Source organism: Nicotiana tabacum, chromosome 21, assembly GCF_000715075.1.
Source record: "Nicotiana tabacum cultivar K326 chromosome 21, ASM71507v2, whole genome shotgun sequence".
Taxonomy (NCBI): domain Eukaryota; kingdom Viridiplantae; phylum Streptophyta; class Magnoliopsida; order Solanales; family Solanaceae; genus Nicotiana; species Nicotiana tabacum.
This window is the reverse complement of record NC_134100.1, coordinates 91356331-91374583: the sequence shown is the minus strand read 5'-3', so window position 1 is coordinate 91374583 and position 18253 is coordinate 91356331. Positions and strand designations below refer to the sequence as shown.

Below are 18253 nucleotides of genomic sequence, written 5' to 3'. Positions count from 1 at the left end.
TCATCATCCATGCTAGACAACAAAGCATGGTGGACACGCTTGCAGAGGTTTATCATTCCCCCGCAGAAGATTTTGGGAGAATAAAGATTCATAAGGTTAGATCCTCTCCAGTTTCCTGGCACAAACGCCGAAGGCAAGCAACTGTCATCTACACAGAAGGGCTTACTTGTGCCAAACACACTTGGTAGCGGAGGCAAAACTCCGCAATCACGGAGCCAAGATCTCCGCTCAAAGAGAATGAACCCAAAGTAAAGGGATATGTGTAAACATATGTAAAACCCTCCTTGGGTAGGGTGACTCGCTTCGATAGATCAAGAGCAATAATTTTCAAGTCATGGCAGCGACAATCTTCCTCCACAGTAGGAATGCTCGAAGGACGTATGGAAGAAGGATACCTACTAACGGCCCAAGTACGAGAGTTAGCAGTAGGAAATTTCTCTTCGAAATATTTTGTGGTAATAAGACTTCTAGGGATGATAGAGCCCACTGTTGGAGGAGAAGACTCCTCAGCCTTGTTCTTGTTTTTTGAAAAAACTGTACGTTTTGAGGAACAAGCCATTGTATGAAAGAAGGAGAAGGTTTTTCGTTTGAAGAGAATTAGAGAAAAGATGAAGAGCAAGATGCGAGTTAGATAAAGGAAGCTTGAAAGATTATGAAGTATAAGGGAGGAAGTTGATGTGTATAAAAGTTTTGGCGGCTAAATTCATGACCATAATTACCTCGATAATCAGCAAAAGTTGTGCTGAATTATGGGACAACGCATGTTCGAGGCATTAAATGCGGAGAGACATGCGTCTAATCAACCGTCAGAAGCCTTCAGACATAATTATAGTAATTTTCGCCAAAAGAGTGTTTCTACCAACTTTCCGGTAATACAAAGTTATGTCACCAGAAATCAGGGGGACTATCTGTACAGGTTAAAATATGCTATGACACGTGGCCGTCCGAGAAAGGGACACGTGGAACACAAGGTAGGGGACGGCTAAAGACCGAAGAAAACTGTTTCGTTTGTCACCAGAAATAATAATGCTCATAAAGATGGGATAAATATTCTTTTTCCGGTAGCATTTAACATAGAATATTCCATGGCATTAAGAGCAGTTACTCGTTACAAGGAATTTGGCATTTATGTTCACCGTTATATCTTCATCAATGCCCCTCATAATTGACATTAAAGAAGGGCACGACCCTAGGACCTTCTTCATAGCTATAAATAGTGAGCTCATTTGTCATTGTAAATGACACGAATTTTCTGGCAAACTTATGCTATACTCTATACAAAGCTCAATCCAATCTTATCTTCTTATTTCTTGATATTCTTTGTTGTTGTGCCCGGAAACCCTATTCCCGGAATCGTTGCTTCTGATGTTTCGTCTATATCCTAAGGCTAGGTATTGTGCAATTCTTCGATTATTTATTTATTTCAAGATCGAATTAATTCACTTATCTAGAAATCACATATAAATTCAATTGTATCATTTTACGGGTAAGCAATATCACGTAATGAGATACTTTTATTTAAATATATTGTTTATTTAAAGGCGATTGTTAAATCAAACAAATGAATGCAGAATATATGTCTTTACATATATTGCTATTATTAAATTATATTTAATCTACACATATATATTATCAACTTAATTTTTACTTAATCATAATAAATTAATATAATTTATGTATACACTGGGTGCAAGATCCCAATTTTACCATGCCAAATTACTATTACAAAATTAGGCTAAACTGACAATGATCGAATAAAACCAAAAAGGGAATACGAACTCTGATTAATGAGCAAACTTTAGATATATCAGATCTTTCCAACTTTTATAAGTCAAGCCCAACACAAGGAAACATCTCAGGCCCAATACTGATTGATTTCTTAAAGTTGAAAAAATAAACAAAAGATTCTATTAAATTTCATTACATTTTTTTTGTTTGAATTAGCTATAAATAACCTGATTTCCTTTTAATTAACTCTTATTGAATAGGAAACTTTTGATTTGATTCCTTTATACTAAGATATATTAATTCGAATGTCATAATCTTATATATTTAGAATCCGCTATACATTTAGTATTAGAGGTTTCGCTCTGTCAACTCAAAACTTCTCGTATTCTGACTATCAAGATCGACTAAATGAGAAGGTCCGGTTTGGCCGAATCAGTCACTTTTGTTTAAATACTGTATTTTGTACTAAAAAAATTATTAAATATATATAAATATTTAATTACAAACCTAGTAACTTCATGTGTAAACCGCACAGGAAATGTAAACCACACTAGGCAATTTTTATGCGACAGGTTCAACTCAGAAAGCATTAAGGAGAGAATCGATCCCACGTCATCCGTATGAATGACCGCCCTCCAAATCAACTAGACAAACCCGAAGAGTTCCTCTGTTATAAATTTAGAAATCATCCACTTTAAATTCTCACTCCATCCCAGCATAAAATATAGTAATGTCTATATTATTTTGTAGGCCCAAGCCTTGGTCCCTCTTGATGAAACACATACATATACATCCAAGAATCCTAACATCTCTTTATGACATCTTCTGAAACTACCTTGAAAAGATAAACATCAATTAACCAAAAATAAAATAAAATTCTGGTGTAAGCTGATTCACTAAAATAAATGGGGATATACCTATTAAACAGTGGCGGAATCAGTAATTCTAACAAGAAAATTCAAAAAAATACAACAATTATTATATATTCTATTTGCTCAGTATAATTTTCCGATCCAATAATCATTTCTATCGCTTTTAAGATTGTTGTCATACCAAAAAAAAAACTCCAAAACAGACAATTGTGACATTGAAAATCACTACCACAAAAGAATCAACTTTCTTTCCCACTTCACCTTTACACCATTTCAACAAAAAATCTAGAATCCACAACTATAATCTTTGTAAAATTCTATTGGCAAATTCCAAAGAACCTAATTCAAATGTACAAATTAGCAATTTACAGTTTCATAGCCATAGCCACTTCAACTTCCTTTGTTTTCTTGCCTTCCCCTCCAAAATCCTACTATCACTCTTTATTCATATCTGATTCTTTATCTGATAATTCTTCTATAGCAAACCATCTTTTTATTCTAACTAAGAGACCCCATGTTGCTGGTTCTGAAGCTAATGCTGAAGCAGCAGCTTATGTTTTATTAATTCTCACTTCTTACAACATAAAATCACATGTAACATCCTATGATGTTGCCTTAACTTATCCTGTCTCAAGGTCTTTAATTCTTACACCTTCTTCTTCAGAAAAACCAATAGAGTTTGGTCTTTCTCAGGAGATTTATGAGAATGATCCATATGCAGATGTTGCAAATGAAGTTTTACCTACTTTCCATGCTTATGCAAGATCAGGTATATTAGACTACGTTTCCAAATATTTGAAATGATGGATTTTATTTCACTATATTCAGGTGTATTGTATTTCTCATGAATCTTGAAAATGAATTTGAGGAATTATTTTAATTCATTCTTGGTTTTGACAAATACATTTTGCTTATTGATGTTTTAGGAAGGGATCTTTGGCGTAACTGGTAAAGTTGTTGTCATGTGACGGGAGGTCACAGTTCGAGCCGTGAAAACAGCCTCTTGCTGAAATGCAGGGTAAGGCTGCGTACAATAGACCATTTTGGTCCGGCCCTTCCTCCGATATTGTGTATAGTGAAAGCTTAGTGCACCGAATTGTTTATTGATATTTTAAGTTTTTTAAGAGTACTTAAGCCTATAATAGGGATGGTTTCTTCGGAAATCATAAGCAATTCAATTGAAAAACATTTGAGAGAGACATTGATTAGAAGGCGAAATAATAGATTCAAGAAGAGGAGCAATATTCTTGAAGCTACCTTTTGTGTGGTTTAGTTGAATACCGGAGATAGTGCTATTATTCTTCTTCTATTTGCTCGTGAAGGAGGCTTTAGCTATCTTTAAGAAACGTTGTTACGTGCTTCTGAGCCAAGCAAGTTCTATTTAGGTTCTCTAATAATATCATAGGTCATGGGTTCGAGCCGGGGAATCAAGGTAGGCTGCCTACAACACATACCCTTGGGCTGCGGTCCTTCCCCGGACCCTGCTCCAAGCAGTTCTATTTAGGTTCTCTAATAGTATTATAGGTCATGGGTTCGAGTCGTGGAATGAGAGTAGGCTACCTACGTCACACCCCCTTGGGCTGCGGCCTTTCCCCGGACCCTGTGTGAATGCGGAATGCTTTGTGCATCGGGCTGCCTTTTTTTATTTGAAGATATTTCATTTTAATAAATTTGAAGATTTTATTATCTTGGTTTCAACAGGCACTGCAAATGGTCCTGTGGTATATGCAAATTATGGTCGCGTGGAGGACTATGCAACATTGAGAGAAATGGGAGTTAATGTATCTTATACTGTTGTGTTAGCTAGATATGGGAAGATATACAGGGGAGACATTGTACATAATGCTTATGCTGCTGGTGCAATTGGGGTGTTAATTTTTACTGATAAGGACTATGGTGGTGCAAAATGGTTTCCGGACGATAAGTGGATGCCCCCGAGTGGAGTTCAAGTTGGATCAGTGTATGATGGAACTGGTGATCCTACTACACCAGGTTGGCCTAGTACTGGAGAATGTGAGAGATTATCAAATGAAGAAGTTGATGATTCGGGGAACGTACCGTTGATACCTTCATTGCCAATTTCTTCGGCTGATGGAGATGCAATTATAAGGAGTATTGGTGGAAAAGAAGCAAATGTGGATTGGCAAGGAGGAAAAGATAGTCCTATTTATAGAGTAGGTCCAGGACCTGCAATTGTTAACCTCTCTTATGAAGTAAGTATGAGAAAGACTAAGGTTTTGTAACTCATCATCAGAAGTAATTGTCATTTGTATATGTTGTGTTATGTATATAACAAGGGGTGTGGTGGGACAGTTGGAGTCCCTCCATCCTTAACTAGAGGTCTCGGTTTCGAGTCCTCAGAATGAAGAAACTCTTGGTAGGGAACGGCTAACCCCTTTACTGGCCCTATGTGGCGTGAATCTGAATTAGTCGGGCCAATGAGTTTCTAATACCGGATGGTTTATCCTTCCCGTTGAAAGCAACATGAGTGCTAGTCTATAAATCAATTTGGGATTGTTGAATGGATGTAAGTTTTGCAGGGACAACAAGTCATAAGCACAATTCAAAATGTTATTGGAGTTATAGAAGGAGAAGAAGAACCTGATCGGTACGCCTCTAACTTACACTTTTCATGAGTTAGTTGACTTCAGTACATCCTGGAAATGCATAATATTTATTCAGTATTAAAGAAACTGGCCTGTTTGAATAGGACAGAATGAATGAATAGAATTAATTCGTATAATCGACCCCAACTAGTCAGGGATTAAGGCGTAGTAGATCGACTGATTGGTGAGTTAGCTGATTCATGTGCAAGCATCCACAAAGAAGATAAAATACTACCATAAAACAAAGGAAAATTTATAAAACGCGGCCAAAATTATCTGCTAGGAAATGTTTGTGTCGCTTAAGGGAAGATTTTTTCCAGGTTTGTTATACTAGGTAATCATCGCGACGCGTGGACATTTGGAGCTGTTGATCCCAATAGTGGCACAGCAGCCCTACTTGAGGTATTATTTCTCAGTAAAACTTACCCTATCAGTTGCCTAAAATCTCAAGGATATATTTTGTGCATCAAACATGTAATGTACATATATAACTGATTACCTGATTTGCTCATGCAGATTGTACAAAGGCTAGAAAAGCTGCAGAAAAGAGGATGGAGACCGCGAAGAACAATCGTGTTATGCAACTGGGACGCTGAGGAGTACGGCCTGGTCATTCTCTCCCTCTTCTTTTAAATACACAAAAGCATATTTATACTCAAAACCAAAGCTTTCGCGTAACAAGAACAGACATGGAATTAAGTAACTTTTACCAAATTGCTCGTTTCAGATAGGTTCAACAGAATGGGTTGAAGAAAATAGGGAAATGCTAGCGTCAAGGGTCGTTGCCTACCTGAACGTTGATTGTGCAGTTCAAGCGAAAAATTTTCGAGCCTCTGCAACCCCTCAGCTGGATGAACTAATCATACAAGTTGCTCAGCAGGTATTCTCCTAATTATTTCAAAAGAAAAAATGTCAAGCAGTCTCAGAGGTGGAGCCAGGATTTGAAGTTTATGGGTGCGGGATTCTAGTTTGTTTAAGTTACTGGCTTCTAAATGGAAAATTTGTACATATTCAATGGAATTCTTAAGACAAATACAAGGTTTGGACCAAAGCTGCTTCGGCCGAACCCGTATCCCGCATTCTAGCTCCGTCCCTGAGCAGACTAATACAATAATGCGACGCCTATTTTACTGTCACCAATTCATGTCTTATCTTGAAAACAAGAAACTCCAAAAACATGCAAGTAAAGTGCAGATTAGTTTGAACATGTATTGTAACTTCTGACTCATCTTGAACTAACTTCTTCCTTAAAAGGTAAAAGATCCCGATAACTCCACACAGACTATCTACCAATCATGGCTCGGCTCTTCCAACGACACGACAGTAAAGGTGAGAATGTAAAATGCTTACCTAAGTTCATTTAAGAGCATACAACTCTGAAAAAGGAAGGCATACTAATCCTGATAATCGTTTTTAATGAAGCTCGGGAGATTAGGAGGAGCTGGATCAGATTACGCGGCATTTGTTCAACACATTGGCGTTCCAACACTCGACCTGTCTTTTGGCGATGGTAACAAATATATTAGTTCCCTGGAAAAAGCATGTTCAGTTATTTTCTGTAAGCTGAGATTGACAGAGTTTGAAACTGTAGAAGCTGCTTAAAATATAGGCATCAAGCTAATGGTACAACATACTACTAAAATATAAAAGAGCATTTACGATGCAATGCCTGAAATAGCAGCTAAATTACTAGCATTGCACCTCTTAAAGAATCTAGCCATATCACCATATCGGCGAGCATCTACAAGTTTTAAGTACATTAATCGTTCGACTGCAGGTTACCCAGTCTACCACTCAATGTATGATGATTTTGTGTGGATGAAGAAATTTGGAGACCCGATGTTTCATAGGCATGTAGCAGGTTCGTATTCGTTATGCCTTTTCCCAAATAACATATGTTGCAAATATGCGGTATTCCCAAATTATCCATATTATCCGTCATTCAACCCATTTTTTATTCGTATCAAATATTGTAAATTTCTATCACTTCATGTTGCTCCTTTCGCCTTGTTCTCTTTTACCTTGTTCTCCGTACTATCTACCCTCCCTAGACCCCACTTGTGAGATTATACTAGGTTTGTTGTTGTTGTGTATCAAATATGAGTAGGTCGGCCTATATCTGGTCCGACCTGCCTGTTTGACACCTATGTGGATGACACAACTAAGATGTCATCCTGAATCAATCTAATTTATTACTATATTTTTACAGTGGCAAGCGTTTGGGGTTTATTAGCACTTCGGCTTGCAGATGATGAAGTTTTGCCTTTTAATTACCTAACTTATGCGTATGAGCTCCAGGTACAAGTAAATAGCTTGGATTCTTTCTCAAAAGCAAGTGCATTACTACCTTGTCCTTTTAGCTACAATTAAAATGCAACCTAATGTTAGCAATATTCATGAAACAGAAAAGTGCAGAACAGTTGGAAGCTGAAATATCAGAAAATGGCATTTCACTTGTTCCCTTGTATGCTTCTATTGAGAAACTCCGAAAAGCAGCCATTAAAATTGAGGACGACGTAAAGGTACAAAATGAGTTCTACTATAGAGATCAATGTAATACATTGACATGCTAATATAGGTAATTCAAGCGTAATCTTTCTAACAGCTTAAGATTTTAGATGAGGTGATCGCGCAATTCAACAGTAATAGTTAAACTGCGCGCATGGAGTTAACAAACACATCGACTTGTAGGCACTCAAAGCCAAAAGAAGTTGGGCATCGGTGAGAGAGTTGAACGATAGACTAATAATGACAGAACGAGCATTCACAGATAAAGACGGGCTTTCCTCAAGAACATGGTATAAACATTTGGTAAGTCTTATTTCAACCTTGCTCACATACTAAATGATATAACATAGTTATCCATCTCATGACATATACATTGGATTTAATTACTGCAATTTTTTACTCAGATTTATGCACCATCAAGGCACGACGATTATGGGTCTAACTCATTCCCCGGTATATCTGATGCTATTGAGAGAGCGAAGAGCCTGGACTCTACAGACTCGTGGCGTTCTGTACAACATGAAGTTTGGCGAGTTGCTCGTGCCATCACACAAGCATCGCTAGTCCTCAGTGGTCGACTAACGTGAATCTTTGTTGTATCATTTACAATGTTATTGCGTTAAATATTTTTGAAACAAGAAGTTGTATGGTTTCACAAGCTTGGTCTTAAACAAAGTTGTGAATTTTACTAAAGATCAAAAGTGGATTCTTAAGTCAACAGAGACGCCAGTAGAAAATATAGAAAAGTTCTAGTACTCTTTATTTTTTAAGTTCATTTTGTATAATGTTAGTTTGAGTGAGCTTAAATGAAACGACGGGGTCAATAATGATTCATATAACCAACTCAACTTATTTCGAATTGAGTCATAGTTGTTGTATATCTTGTGAAGTCAGACACACTTCTCCATCAGTGACAAAAAGTTTAAAATCTTAACTTGTCAATGTCTAATAAAATGCAAGAATTTTGCACAAGGCTTCATCAATTATTAAACATAAATTAAGGGCTGATTCTCAACTAGACACTTAATTGGTACTGATTAACTCTAATTTTGGAAGGGGAACTTTGGCGTAACTCGTAAAGTTGTTGACATGTGATCATGGGGGCACGGGTTCAAGCCGTGGAAACAGTCTCTTGCAAAAATGCAGGGTAAAGCTGTGTACAATAGACCCTTGTGGTCTGGCACTTTCCCGGACCTCGCGCATCGCGAGAGCTTAGTACACCGGGCTGCCTTCTTCTAAACTCTAATTTTGCTAATGCAAGTATTTAGGAGTTCATTTTTACATGGATTATGAACAGGGCTCTCTAATTTTACAGAATTACAATCCTAGAGCACTGCTGCAATACCTATCTTCAACAGACAAAATTCAAATCAGTGGCGATAAAACTACATTTAACAGCAAATGATTATAATAATTACATCCAATTTTTACCAAAATGATGATACACATTGTTTTCCTTCAACTATTCCATGTTCCGAATTTATTGAACTGACTAATGCAAATTCGCACATTTGACCTAACTCTGAAATCTATTGGCCCGATTAATCCAAATTCACACATGAAGGATATAATGCTCTCTATCGAAGACCAATCCAAATCTGCATATCAAGAGTTTAGGAGCTTTAAAGAAAGCTTTAGAATTAGCCACTAATGCTACTCGAATCAGGTAGAACGCTTACATCACAACCTTCAAGTACAGTCATTTTTCGGACCTTGTGTAAATACAGATACTAAATTGAGAAGAATGAAAAAGGCATCTTTATTTATCTAACAAGGTGACAAACAGATAACAGATCCCTTCCTATTTTTCCTTCTATCTGCATACATCACCATAACATTAGCATATGCTCATATATTTACATCTCAAAAAATAAAACAAAACCAATCATTATTCAAGTCAATCTTCAACAAAGTTGCAGGTTTAAGATTCAGTTTGATTCTCTTCTGGTTCATCAAAATTTGGATCATTTGCATCAATAGCCACTTTCTTGGCCTGACCAATTTCATCATTTGAGTAGTTCCCATCACCAGCCCAAGTAAACTTTCCACCATGGCCACCTTTTTTTGGTGATCCATTCATTCCAGTAGCAGATCTTCTGTCCTTTCTTGCATCTTGGCCTGATTTTTGGCTAATCTTGTAACCTTTTGAAGTGTTCTTCATTTGGATACTGATATTTTTTTGAGTAATGAGTTATGTATGTGGATATTGGATAGAGTAATATATAGAGGAAAATGTGAATATTTTATGGTGGTTCTGTTGGTTTGATCATGTGACTTGAACATGGGCAAAGGAGAATTGGATAAGAACAAACTGTGGGATGTTATAAACAAGGTACAGTACATTGAATTGACTTAAAATAAGTACTCCATATTAATATCTAATTTAATGTAGGGATAATTTATAAAATTCTTTCTAAATTTGGGGTAGATATGTAATCCGGATACCTAAATTACTTTTTGTTTGTATGATAAAAATATATTATGACCCAGTTGGTACAGATTTAAGTGAATTTTTAGAATTGATGCTACTTAGATTTGCCATCTTCGACACCTCTACTTATTGAGATTGCAGATTAAAATGCAACAGTCAAGCTTCAGTTTCTTTCTTTTATGTTTTTTTTTTTCTCATTTTCGTCATAAGCTAAAGTCTAGCTTTTAACTGGGTATAATTTTATTATGATGAGTCTTTTTTTTTTCTTCCCGCAAGCTAGTCTTTTTTTCATAATTATTTGATTTATTTAGATAAAAAAATTAAAAAAAAAATATCTCGTATATTTTTGAGACAGTACATTTTAAGAATATGGATTAAAGTGGCTTTGCATCTGAATTTTAAAGAAAAATATTATCGAACAAGCTAAGTTATTATTATCTATATTATTAGTCCTTGGACACATGTGTACTTTATAGAGGATAACTCATATTTCAAGTGTTGAGCATAAAATCTTCTATATAGAATAAGAAAGACAAAATAATATTAGAAAGCAAAGTGGCACAACCAAAGTTCAATAGGTGTCAAATTTTAGGACAACCCTCCAACAAATTTAGAGATTCAAAAATAATTTAAAATAGAAAACAACTTTAAAAGATTTAAACCTTCCAATTCAGTTAACTACAACATGGAACTCTCACATTTTTTGGGCATTTTTTAAAATTATTTATTAAACTTGAAAATTAAAAAAATAATTACTCCAAGTCTAAATTATTAAATAATTAACTAAATAATCTGCTAAATTAAATAATAGCAACGCGGTAGTCCCAAAATATGGTTCCACGAGCATAAAACTAATGTGGTATTTATTTGGGGGGGGGAAGGAAATTAAATAATTAACTAAATAATTTGCTAAATTAAATAATATCGTCAGTTGAACAGTTGTTTTTGAATTTGAATTTAAAAAGAATTAACTATCTATATATTTTAAGGAAATCAATAATTTTATATATTGAGCCTTGGCGTAATTGGTAAAGTTGTTGCTATGTGACCAGGAGGTCACAGGTTTGAGCCGTGGAAACGGCCTCTTGCAGAAATGTAGGGTAAGTCTGCATACAATAAACTCTTGTGGTTCGGTCCTTCCCCGGACTCTATGCATAGCGGGAGCTTAGTGTATCGGGCTGTCCTTTTTTTTAAAATAATTTTATATATTGGGAAAAGTTAAAGTATAACATAAAGTAAATAAATTTACTTAAGATAATAAATATTTTATAACTTTAAAATTTAAAAAAAAAAATCAAGAAGCAAAATAAGATCTTAAATAAAATATCTATATTATAACGGTAATGTGAGAGTATTTTAATAACTCTCAAAAATATTATTGATAAATTTAAATAATACTTGATTTTTTAGCAATAAAATCAAAGTGAATAAATTAAATTTTTAGGAGTACGAGTAATCTATATTATATTATTTTTATATGAAAACAGTAAGTTTTATATATTGAAAATTACTTATTCCGAAATCTCTTTTATTTAAATTGGAAGTTATGAACATGTAATATAACCTCATTCATGCGTGTGTTTGCCGTAAAAAATATCAAACCTAAGATATAATTATTTGGTCATGGGTCATTGATTATAGAGTTATAATCTATACTAGTTTTAGGGTACGTGCATTTCACGTGTAAGTCGCGTCTGTTTGTAAGAGAATTATATATTATGTAAATGAACTATGTGTAATAGTAATTGTCCAAATAGATTCAACATGAAATTGAAATGTAAAAATGAGTGTAATTACATTTATGTAATAAATGAATTCAAATTATGATGAATATCTTCTAAACCTGCAAACGTCAACACTAAAATTAGTTAAGGTCGTGATATGTATAGCTTTTTTAATTATAGGTAATATATTATAAGAGTTAATAATATTATATATTGTTGTATCTCACCTAATATCGTTTTGTAGACAATGTGCTTGGAGTATGTGCCTCTTTGTTTCTTCTGTTGATCTAGCATGATCAAAACTCTTGTTGTTGATATCGATATACCTCTTGAAAGTGCATCTATAGTTGTCCATGTGAAAAAATATGTCGCAGCAAGTACAATCCAACGTTGGGGATTGTTTGACCCCATACTTTATTTATTGTCATCGAAAAACATAAAAGCACTGAAAATTATTTTCTAATGAATTTAAAAATGGAGGTGAAAGTTGAATTCTTGGAATAACACATGCTTGGAAGCATTTTGGCCTATCAGTATTTCTGCATGTATAACGTTGTTGTCAAAACCTCTTCATATTATTTAGGTAACATTGCATAAGCCGTTTGAAGGATCCAAATTTATTAGTAGCATGATTGGTACATTTTTCTTCAATACCAAAATCAATATAAATAAATTATTTGTACGTAATCAAGCATGTATAAAAACCAAATACAGTTCTTTTTTCGATCAAGTAATTAAACTTTAAGTTATCATCTTGAATGCCTTACATTAGCAAGAAGCAGTCTACCTATATTCAAGTACAAGAAGCAAAAATCAACCACACAAAGTAAATCCGATCAAAACAGAAAGAAAATGCAAAAGCTAGAGAAGAATATGTGTACGTGGAACAATCATGTAGCTAATCATGACGGCAAATTGTAATAGAACAAAGGGAAAAAATCTTTAAAAGATTGACTGGTTTGATACGAGGAAAGGATCAAAATGGTCCTTAATATGTAGGTGTCAGACTATTTTGATCCTTATTATATATCAAATTATAGTAATAGTACTTAATGTATATAAAAAGTATATAATTTTAATCCCAACCTTAAAGATTAACGGTACAAAGCAAATATATTATTAAACTTAACTTGAGTCAATTAAAAGAAACATAGACAACTACTGCTTTCTTTCACTAAAATTTGATATCCGAGTTTTGTCTTCACTTGGCTACAAATACCGAGTTACTATTGCAACAAGAACCAATTCTAATCTCAGATTCTTGATTCAATTTAATGGGTTGCCAAGCATTAAAATTTCCTTCACATCTACTGGCATTATATGCTTAAACTCATAGGGACATGGTCTAAAAACCCATTTAAGAAATTTTTCCGGTCAAGTTCATCAGCATAGAAACCGATGATCGATTGAGCCATTACACAATCGAGTTGACTCAATGTCATGTGGGCTCGGCACTTTCATTCGCTTTCTTACTGATGAAAGTGTAGGTTAAATTTAACATTATATTTGCTTTGTACCGTTAGTTTTTAGGGTCCATACACTTTTTATATACATTAAAGACTTTACTATCACTTAATATATAATAAGGACCAAAATAGTCCAAATCCTATACATTAAGGACCATTTCGATCATTTACTAGGTTTGATACAATCATTCAATTAATGGTGATAATGTACGAACGGTCATTATTACACAACTTCAAGAATATAACATAAAATAAAAAATTTACTGCAAGTCACAAGCAAGTTTGATATGCGGACGTCGGTTTGTGATAAAAATGTAGAATATTAGCTTCTTTTATAGAAGTGGTCAACTCCTCCTTATTATAAACTGGTTTGGTTCAAAAATTCTAGAAACCTAAATTAAATCCAAAATAAAGTGAAGGCACGAAAGGGACAGTCCTAAACGTACTAAGAACCCTAGGTTAAGAGACAATGGAAATGTGAATCCAAATGACACAAAAGGGACAATAAACCGCCAGCAAGACTCCCAAACAATGTAAAATCTAAGTACATGGCAATTTGGGTATTTTTTCCAAAAATATAGCTATAGTTATTACAATTACAATTATATCCGACATATAATGCACTTATGAAGGATAAAAAGGGTGAACGACATTTCAACATGGCATTCGGACTTTTAATATATTATTATTATAGATAGATAGATAGATAGATACATAGACAGACAGACAGACAGACAGATAGATAGATAGATTACTATTAGTTTATAAGGTCCTTAAAATTAGATTATTATTCTAAAAAAGAAAGATTTAGTAAACAAAATTTTATGTGATTTAAAAGTTTTATTTATTAGAAAAATAATTAAATAACTATTTTATCTAGTATAAGTTTATTTTTAATGAATATAAAGGTTGACCAAATACTTTTAGTAGGTAAGAATAACTTTACAAAATTTAGTAGCTGAATATATGCAATATGATTTATTTTCACAAAATAAGAACTTTAAACAAAATAGAAAAATGGAAAGTTCAAGTTACGTGATTTTGAAGTACTCCTAGTAGAAAGGAAATTTGAAAACATTAATTTACGGTAATGATCCGCCTCTTTTATTCCCTTTCCCCCCTTAATATTAAAAAACGTATAGTTGTAGTTGTATCAATTAATGTGATCGATTTAATATAAGGTATATCTTCACATAAATAAATTTAAGTTGGTTTAAAAGTCATGAATATAATATTCAAAAAATAAGTAAATGACCATTTTTATACAATGTGGCATTTATTTTTAAGTGGTAAAAAGGCGAACGATATTTCACTAAGGGCCTTCATGCTTTTAGTATAGTATAGATTATATGAAAGGAGAATATTCAAATATTATTAAAAGAAAAATCTATTTGTTAAAAGTTTATTATAAAAATATAAAAAAATATTATAAAAATATAAAGATAAGATTTATGTAAATTTGAGATAAGAAAGTATATTTGAATTGCGATTAGATAACATAACTAAAATCATAATAGATAAAGTAAAAAAAAATATGAAAGAAGTGGCAAGCTGCTAGAGATACTAGTAAAGCTAAATGAGTTGGCTGGTTTTTCGCTAGATGAAGAAATTCAACTTTTTAAGGTTAATTGTTCTTCTTCTCTAGTAACAATTTTATAGAGACAACTCGATGGATTTTGTTTTAATTTTTTTAGTTTAAGTCTTTGTAATATGACCGCTAAATTTAGTATCAAATATATATCTATTTTTATTAATTCTCTTCGCTCTTTTTTATATTGAAATAATCCGTGCATCAGGCGGATATGTATACTAGTTTAAAGGACACAATAAGTTATACTCTTTTTAGCTTTGACTACAAAATTAATGTTGGATATGTAAATAAATTATTATATACATCATTTTCATTGAAGAAACATGTGAATATTAATACAAAATAAAAAACTAATTTTTAAGTGTACTAACTAAATGTTGATCATGAAATGATAATATTAATTTAATTTAAAAATCATTATTAAAGCATCTATATAATACAAAATGAAGAATGATCCAATATGTGGCAGAGATTACCTTATTCTAAGACCCGATCACCTGTCAAAGAAATATCCTTAGGTCTTAAGTCTACAGCTCGCTTCGTAGCTTGTGTCGCCTACATAGGGTAGAAATGAATGCTTTTCATAAATATCTCAATGTCCAAGATAAAAGGAACGAGAGGAAGAATCGACGAGACGAGTGTTCTCGAAGAGAAAATCATGATGGAAAAAGCGTGAGGAGAATTCTAAACTCGAGATATGCAAAATAAAAAGATTCCCTGAGAGATGGTATTCTTTGTTTTAGGTCTTGATAGATTGTTAACCACTTTTTAAACCGTGAGAGGGTGGATGTAATTCAACTCGAACGAAGTGAGAAGAGGTCATTCAGAACCCGCTGGCTCCAGAGAAGCACCCAAGGAAATGAAGTAAATATATCTTTTACTTTGCATAAGTAGTGTATTATATGGACAAAAGGTCAAAATGACCATTAAAATGGATAGTTATATTATCTGTATTGAATATGGGCAAATTAGATATTTTATCTATTTATGCCTAACCCGTTTTTGACCTGCCTTGTATTCGCCCAGACCCATTTGCCGCCCCTATTCTAACCTTATATTTAAGTGTTTAGTACCGACTAATCGTGTCATGTGGCATGGAGAATGATTTTTGTTTACCCTCAAAATAGGATAACAATTGAATTTGTAAGTGATTTTAAGGATACGTAGATTAACTTGACATAAAATGAAAGATTAGATTGCAATCGAAATAAATAATGATAAAATAAATACAAACCACACGAATTGAACAGTCTTAGCACTGGAGAATTAATCACCCTCGAGTCAGGTACTTCGATCTATATCAAGACAGAAGAAATGAGAGCTTAAGAGAATAGTAATGACCTAAAGAGAATAATAATGTATTTCTTTTGAATGCGTGTTACAATGTACCCAATGAATTATCAGACTCACTTTTATATAGTAGAGGAGTCTTACTTTAGGTAAAATTCTATAAAAGGTAAAAATCCCTAGATTAGCTGATTGTCGGTTCCTTACTGATATGCGCCGAGATTTCTGCCGTAATATCCAACCGGTTACGGATATTTCGGTCTTTTGCTGGTTATACTAACAATATTTCTTCAAGCTCGATCGCGGCTAAGGTCGACTCCGGGATTACAGACTCAATGTTCTCGCAGGCAGGCGTTCTGACTCCGGGTTCTAGATCGGTGGGACTCGGGGTTGATCTTCAGTCTTTGGTTGTCATATTTCGATCCTATCCTGCCATGTCGTAGGCGAGCTCAATTTCGACCGTATACAGATAGTCCCCTCATTTTTCGGAGAGTAGACGACATGAAACGACATGAGCTTCCGATCCTTAATGGCATTAAACGCTTGTCAGTTGATGGTCGGCCACTCCTAGATATGAACCGTCGTTGGAAAACTATAAATACCGCCTCATTTGGTCATTCAAACCTTCTACCCTCGTTCCTAAGAAATTTCAATACTTCCAAGCACTTATATTCTGGTTACTTTGAGATCTTTTATAAGAACTCTCATTCGTCTTTTTCTCAAACCACCAAGTGTACTCTTATAACTTCCTCTTTTTCCTTATTTCATCTCTATAAAGAAATGGCAAAAACTTCCAAAACTATTCCCCTAAAAGAAACTCCTTCTACCTCGCGGTCGGCTACCAAAGAGACCGCTTCACGTACTGCTGTCGAGGAACCAGCACTGGAACCTCCCCTAAAAATATTCATCCCGGGGGGGAGGGGCTGGTCAATGCTGATTTTAAAGTCGAAAAGCCCTCCTTTGTACCAGGCCGATGTGAGGAGGTCTCGAGGTACATCTGCTCGATCACCGAGGATATTCTCTCCGAAGTCAAAAAGGATTGTAACTGGGTTGACAAACATGTGTGGTTCCCGAACCTGTCGAATCCATCACCACCCTCGTGGCGCGAGCTTTCAAAGGGCCGATGGGAGCCCCGTTCGCACTGTGAGATATCTTTCATAAATGATATTTGGTCTTCCCTTCTACATGATTAAGTCCTTACTTGTTTTATTTCTTTTTGCATGTTTACCCAAGGATGTCCAAATAAGGCCCCCATCCGGTAGTGATGATTTCCCCACTGAGTCCCCTGCTCCGAAATATAGAGAAAAGAAGAAGAGAAAAAGGGCTCAGAGTTCTCCGAGCTCGGAGAAAAAGAAACCAAGGAGGAGGCTGATTGGCAAGCCAAAAGAAACCTCCAGCTCCCTAATACTTGATTCGAACTCCCTTTACCGGCTCAGGGACTAGTCTGAAGAAGATGAAGTTTTAGTGGCCCGGGAGCCATCGATCCCTGAAGAATGGGCATCAACCGAAGGGCGGACGATAGATGCCAATCCCTCCAAACTCAAGTGGTCGATGCATCAGTGGGGGTCAAGGACCTTTAAGACACCGATTCTAGTCCACCCGGTGTCATCGATATAATGGGATCGCCTTCGTTCACCGACTCAATGTTCGGTGAATCTCAAGCGGCGAAGGAACGTTCAAATGAGGGGGTCCAAGGAGCGAACGATCCCCTCCTAAGTGTTTTGATGGCGTGGACTCTATTGCCACGGAGGATGTCACCGGATTGGGTGATTTAGAAGTACCAAGAATAAGTCCTCCCTCGGGGACAGGTGGGTCTAGCTCGAGCCCAAGATTGGTCAACCAATTTCGTGCCGATCATGGTTGGAAGCGGTCGATCACTATCTCTGTTCCGGAGGATGCTCAGGTCATTTCCGCAGGTCCAACAAAAAATCGATCAAATCGGTCAACTGCGAGCTGAGATGGATGTTGTGAAGGCTGAGACCGACGAATGGAGGGGTAAGATGGATCGTCTGACCTCGGAAAAATAGGTTGCTCGAGCGC

General features: G+C 35.1%; 1 protein-coding gene across 3 annotated transcripts; it reads left to right on the top strand.

Moving 5' to 3' along the window:
• Nucleotides 1–2675: 2675 nt before the first annotated feature.
• Nucleotides 2676–8432, top strand: LOC107776443 (putative glutamate carboxypeptidase LAMP1). 3 transcript variants are annotated; one of them, XR_012704309.1, is made up of 13 exons: nucleotides 2676–3369; nucleotides 4302–4813; nucleotides 5141–5208; nucleotides 5527–5608; nucleotides 5723–5815; nucleotides 5934–6086; nucleotides 6461–6535; nucleotides 6629–6716; nucleotides 6984–7067; nucleotides 7416–7504; nucleotides 7612–7728; nucleotides 7825–8017; nucleotides 8119–8432. XR_012704309.1 is itself a non-coding variant. In XM_016596339.2 (13 exons), exons 1-13 carry the CDS (start codon nucleotides 2949–2951, stop codon nucleotides 8299–8301), a joined length of 2085 nt encoding a protein of 694 aa, XP_016451825.2. In that variant the 5' UTR covers nucleotides 2676–2948; the 3' UTR covers nucleotides 8302–8432. The 3 variants fall into 3 exon arrangements, 1 of the variants encoding a protein (XP_016451825.2); XR_012704308.1 differs by having other exon boundaries at nucleotides 7812–8017; XM_016596339.2 differs by having other exon boundaries at nucleotides 7898–8017.
• The last annotated feature ends 9821 nt before the right edge of the window (nucleotides 8433–18253 follow it).

Bases quoted from the DNA above. Each gene is read 5' to 3' on its own strand.
- LOC107776443 (XM_016596339.2), top strand. From the start codon at position 2,949: ATGTACAAATTAGCAATTTACAGTTTCATAGCCATAGCCACTTCAACT. The intron at 6,536-6,628 runs GTGAGAATGTAA...TTTTTAATGAAG, and splicing joins CCAACGACACGACAGTAAAG to CTCGGGAGATTAGGAGGAGC. The intron at 7,505-7,611 runs GTACAAGTAAAT...TTCATGAAACAG, and splicing joins CTTATGCGTATGAGCTCCAG to AAAAGTGCAGAACAGTTGGA.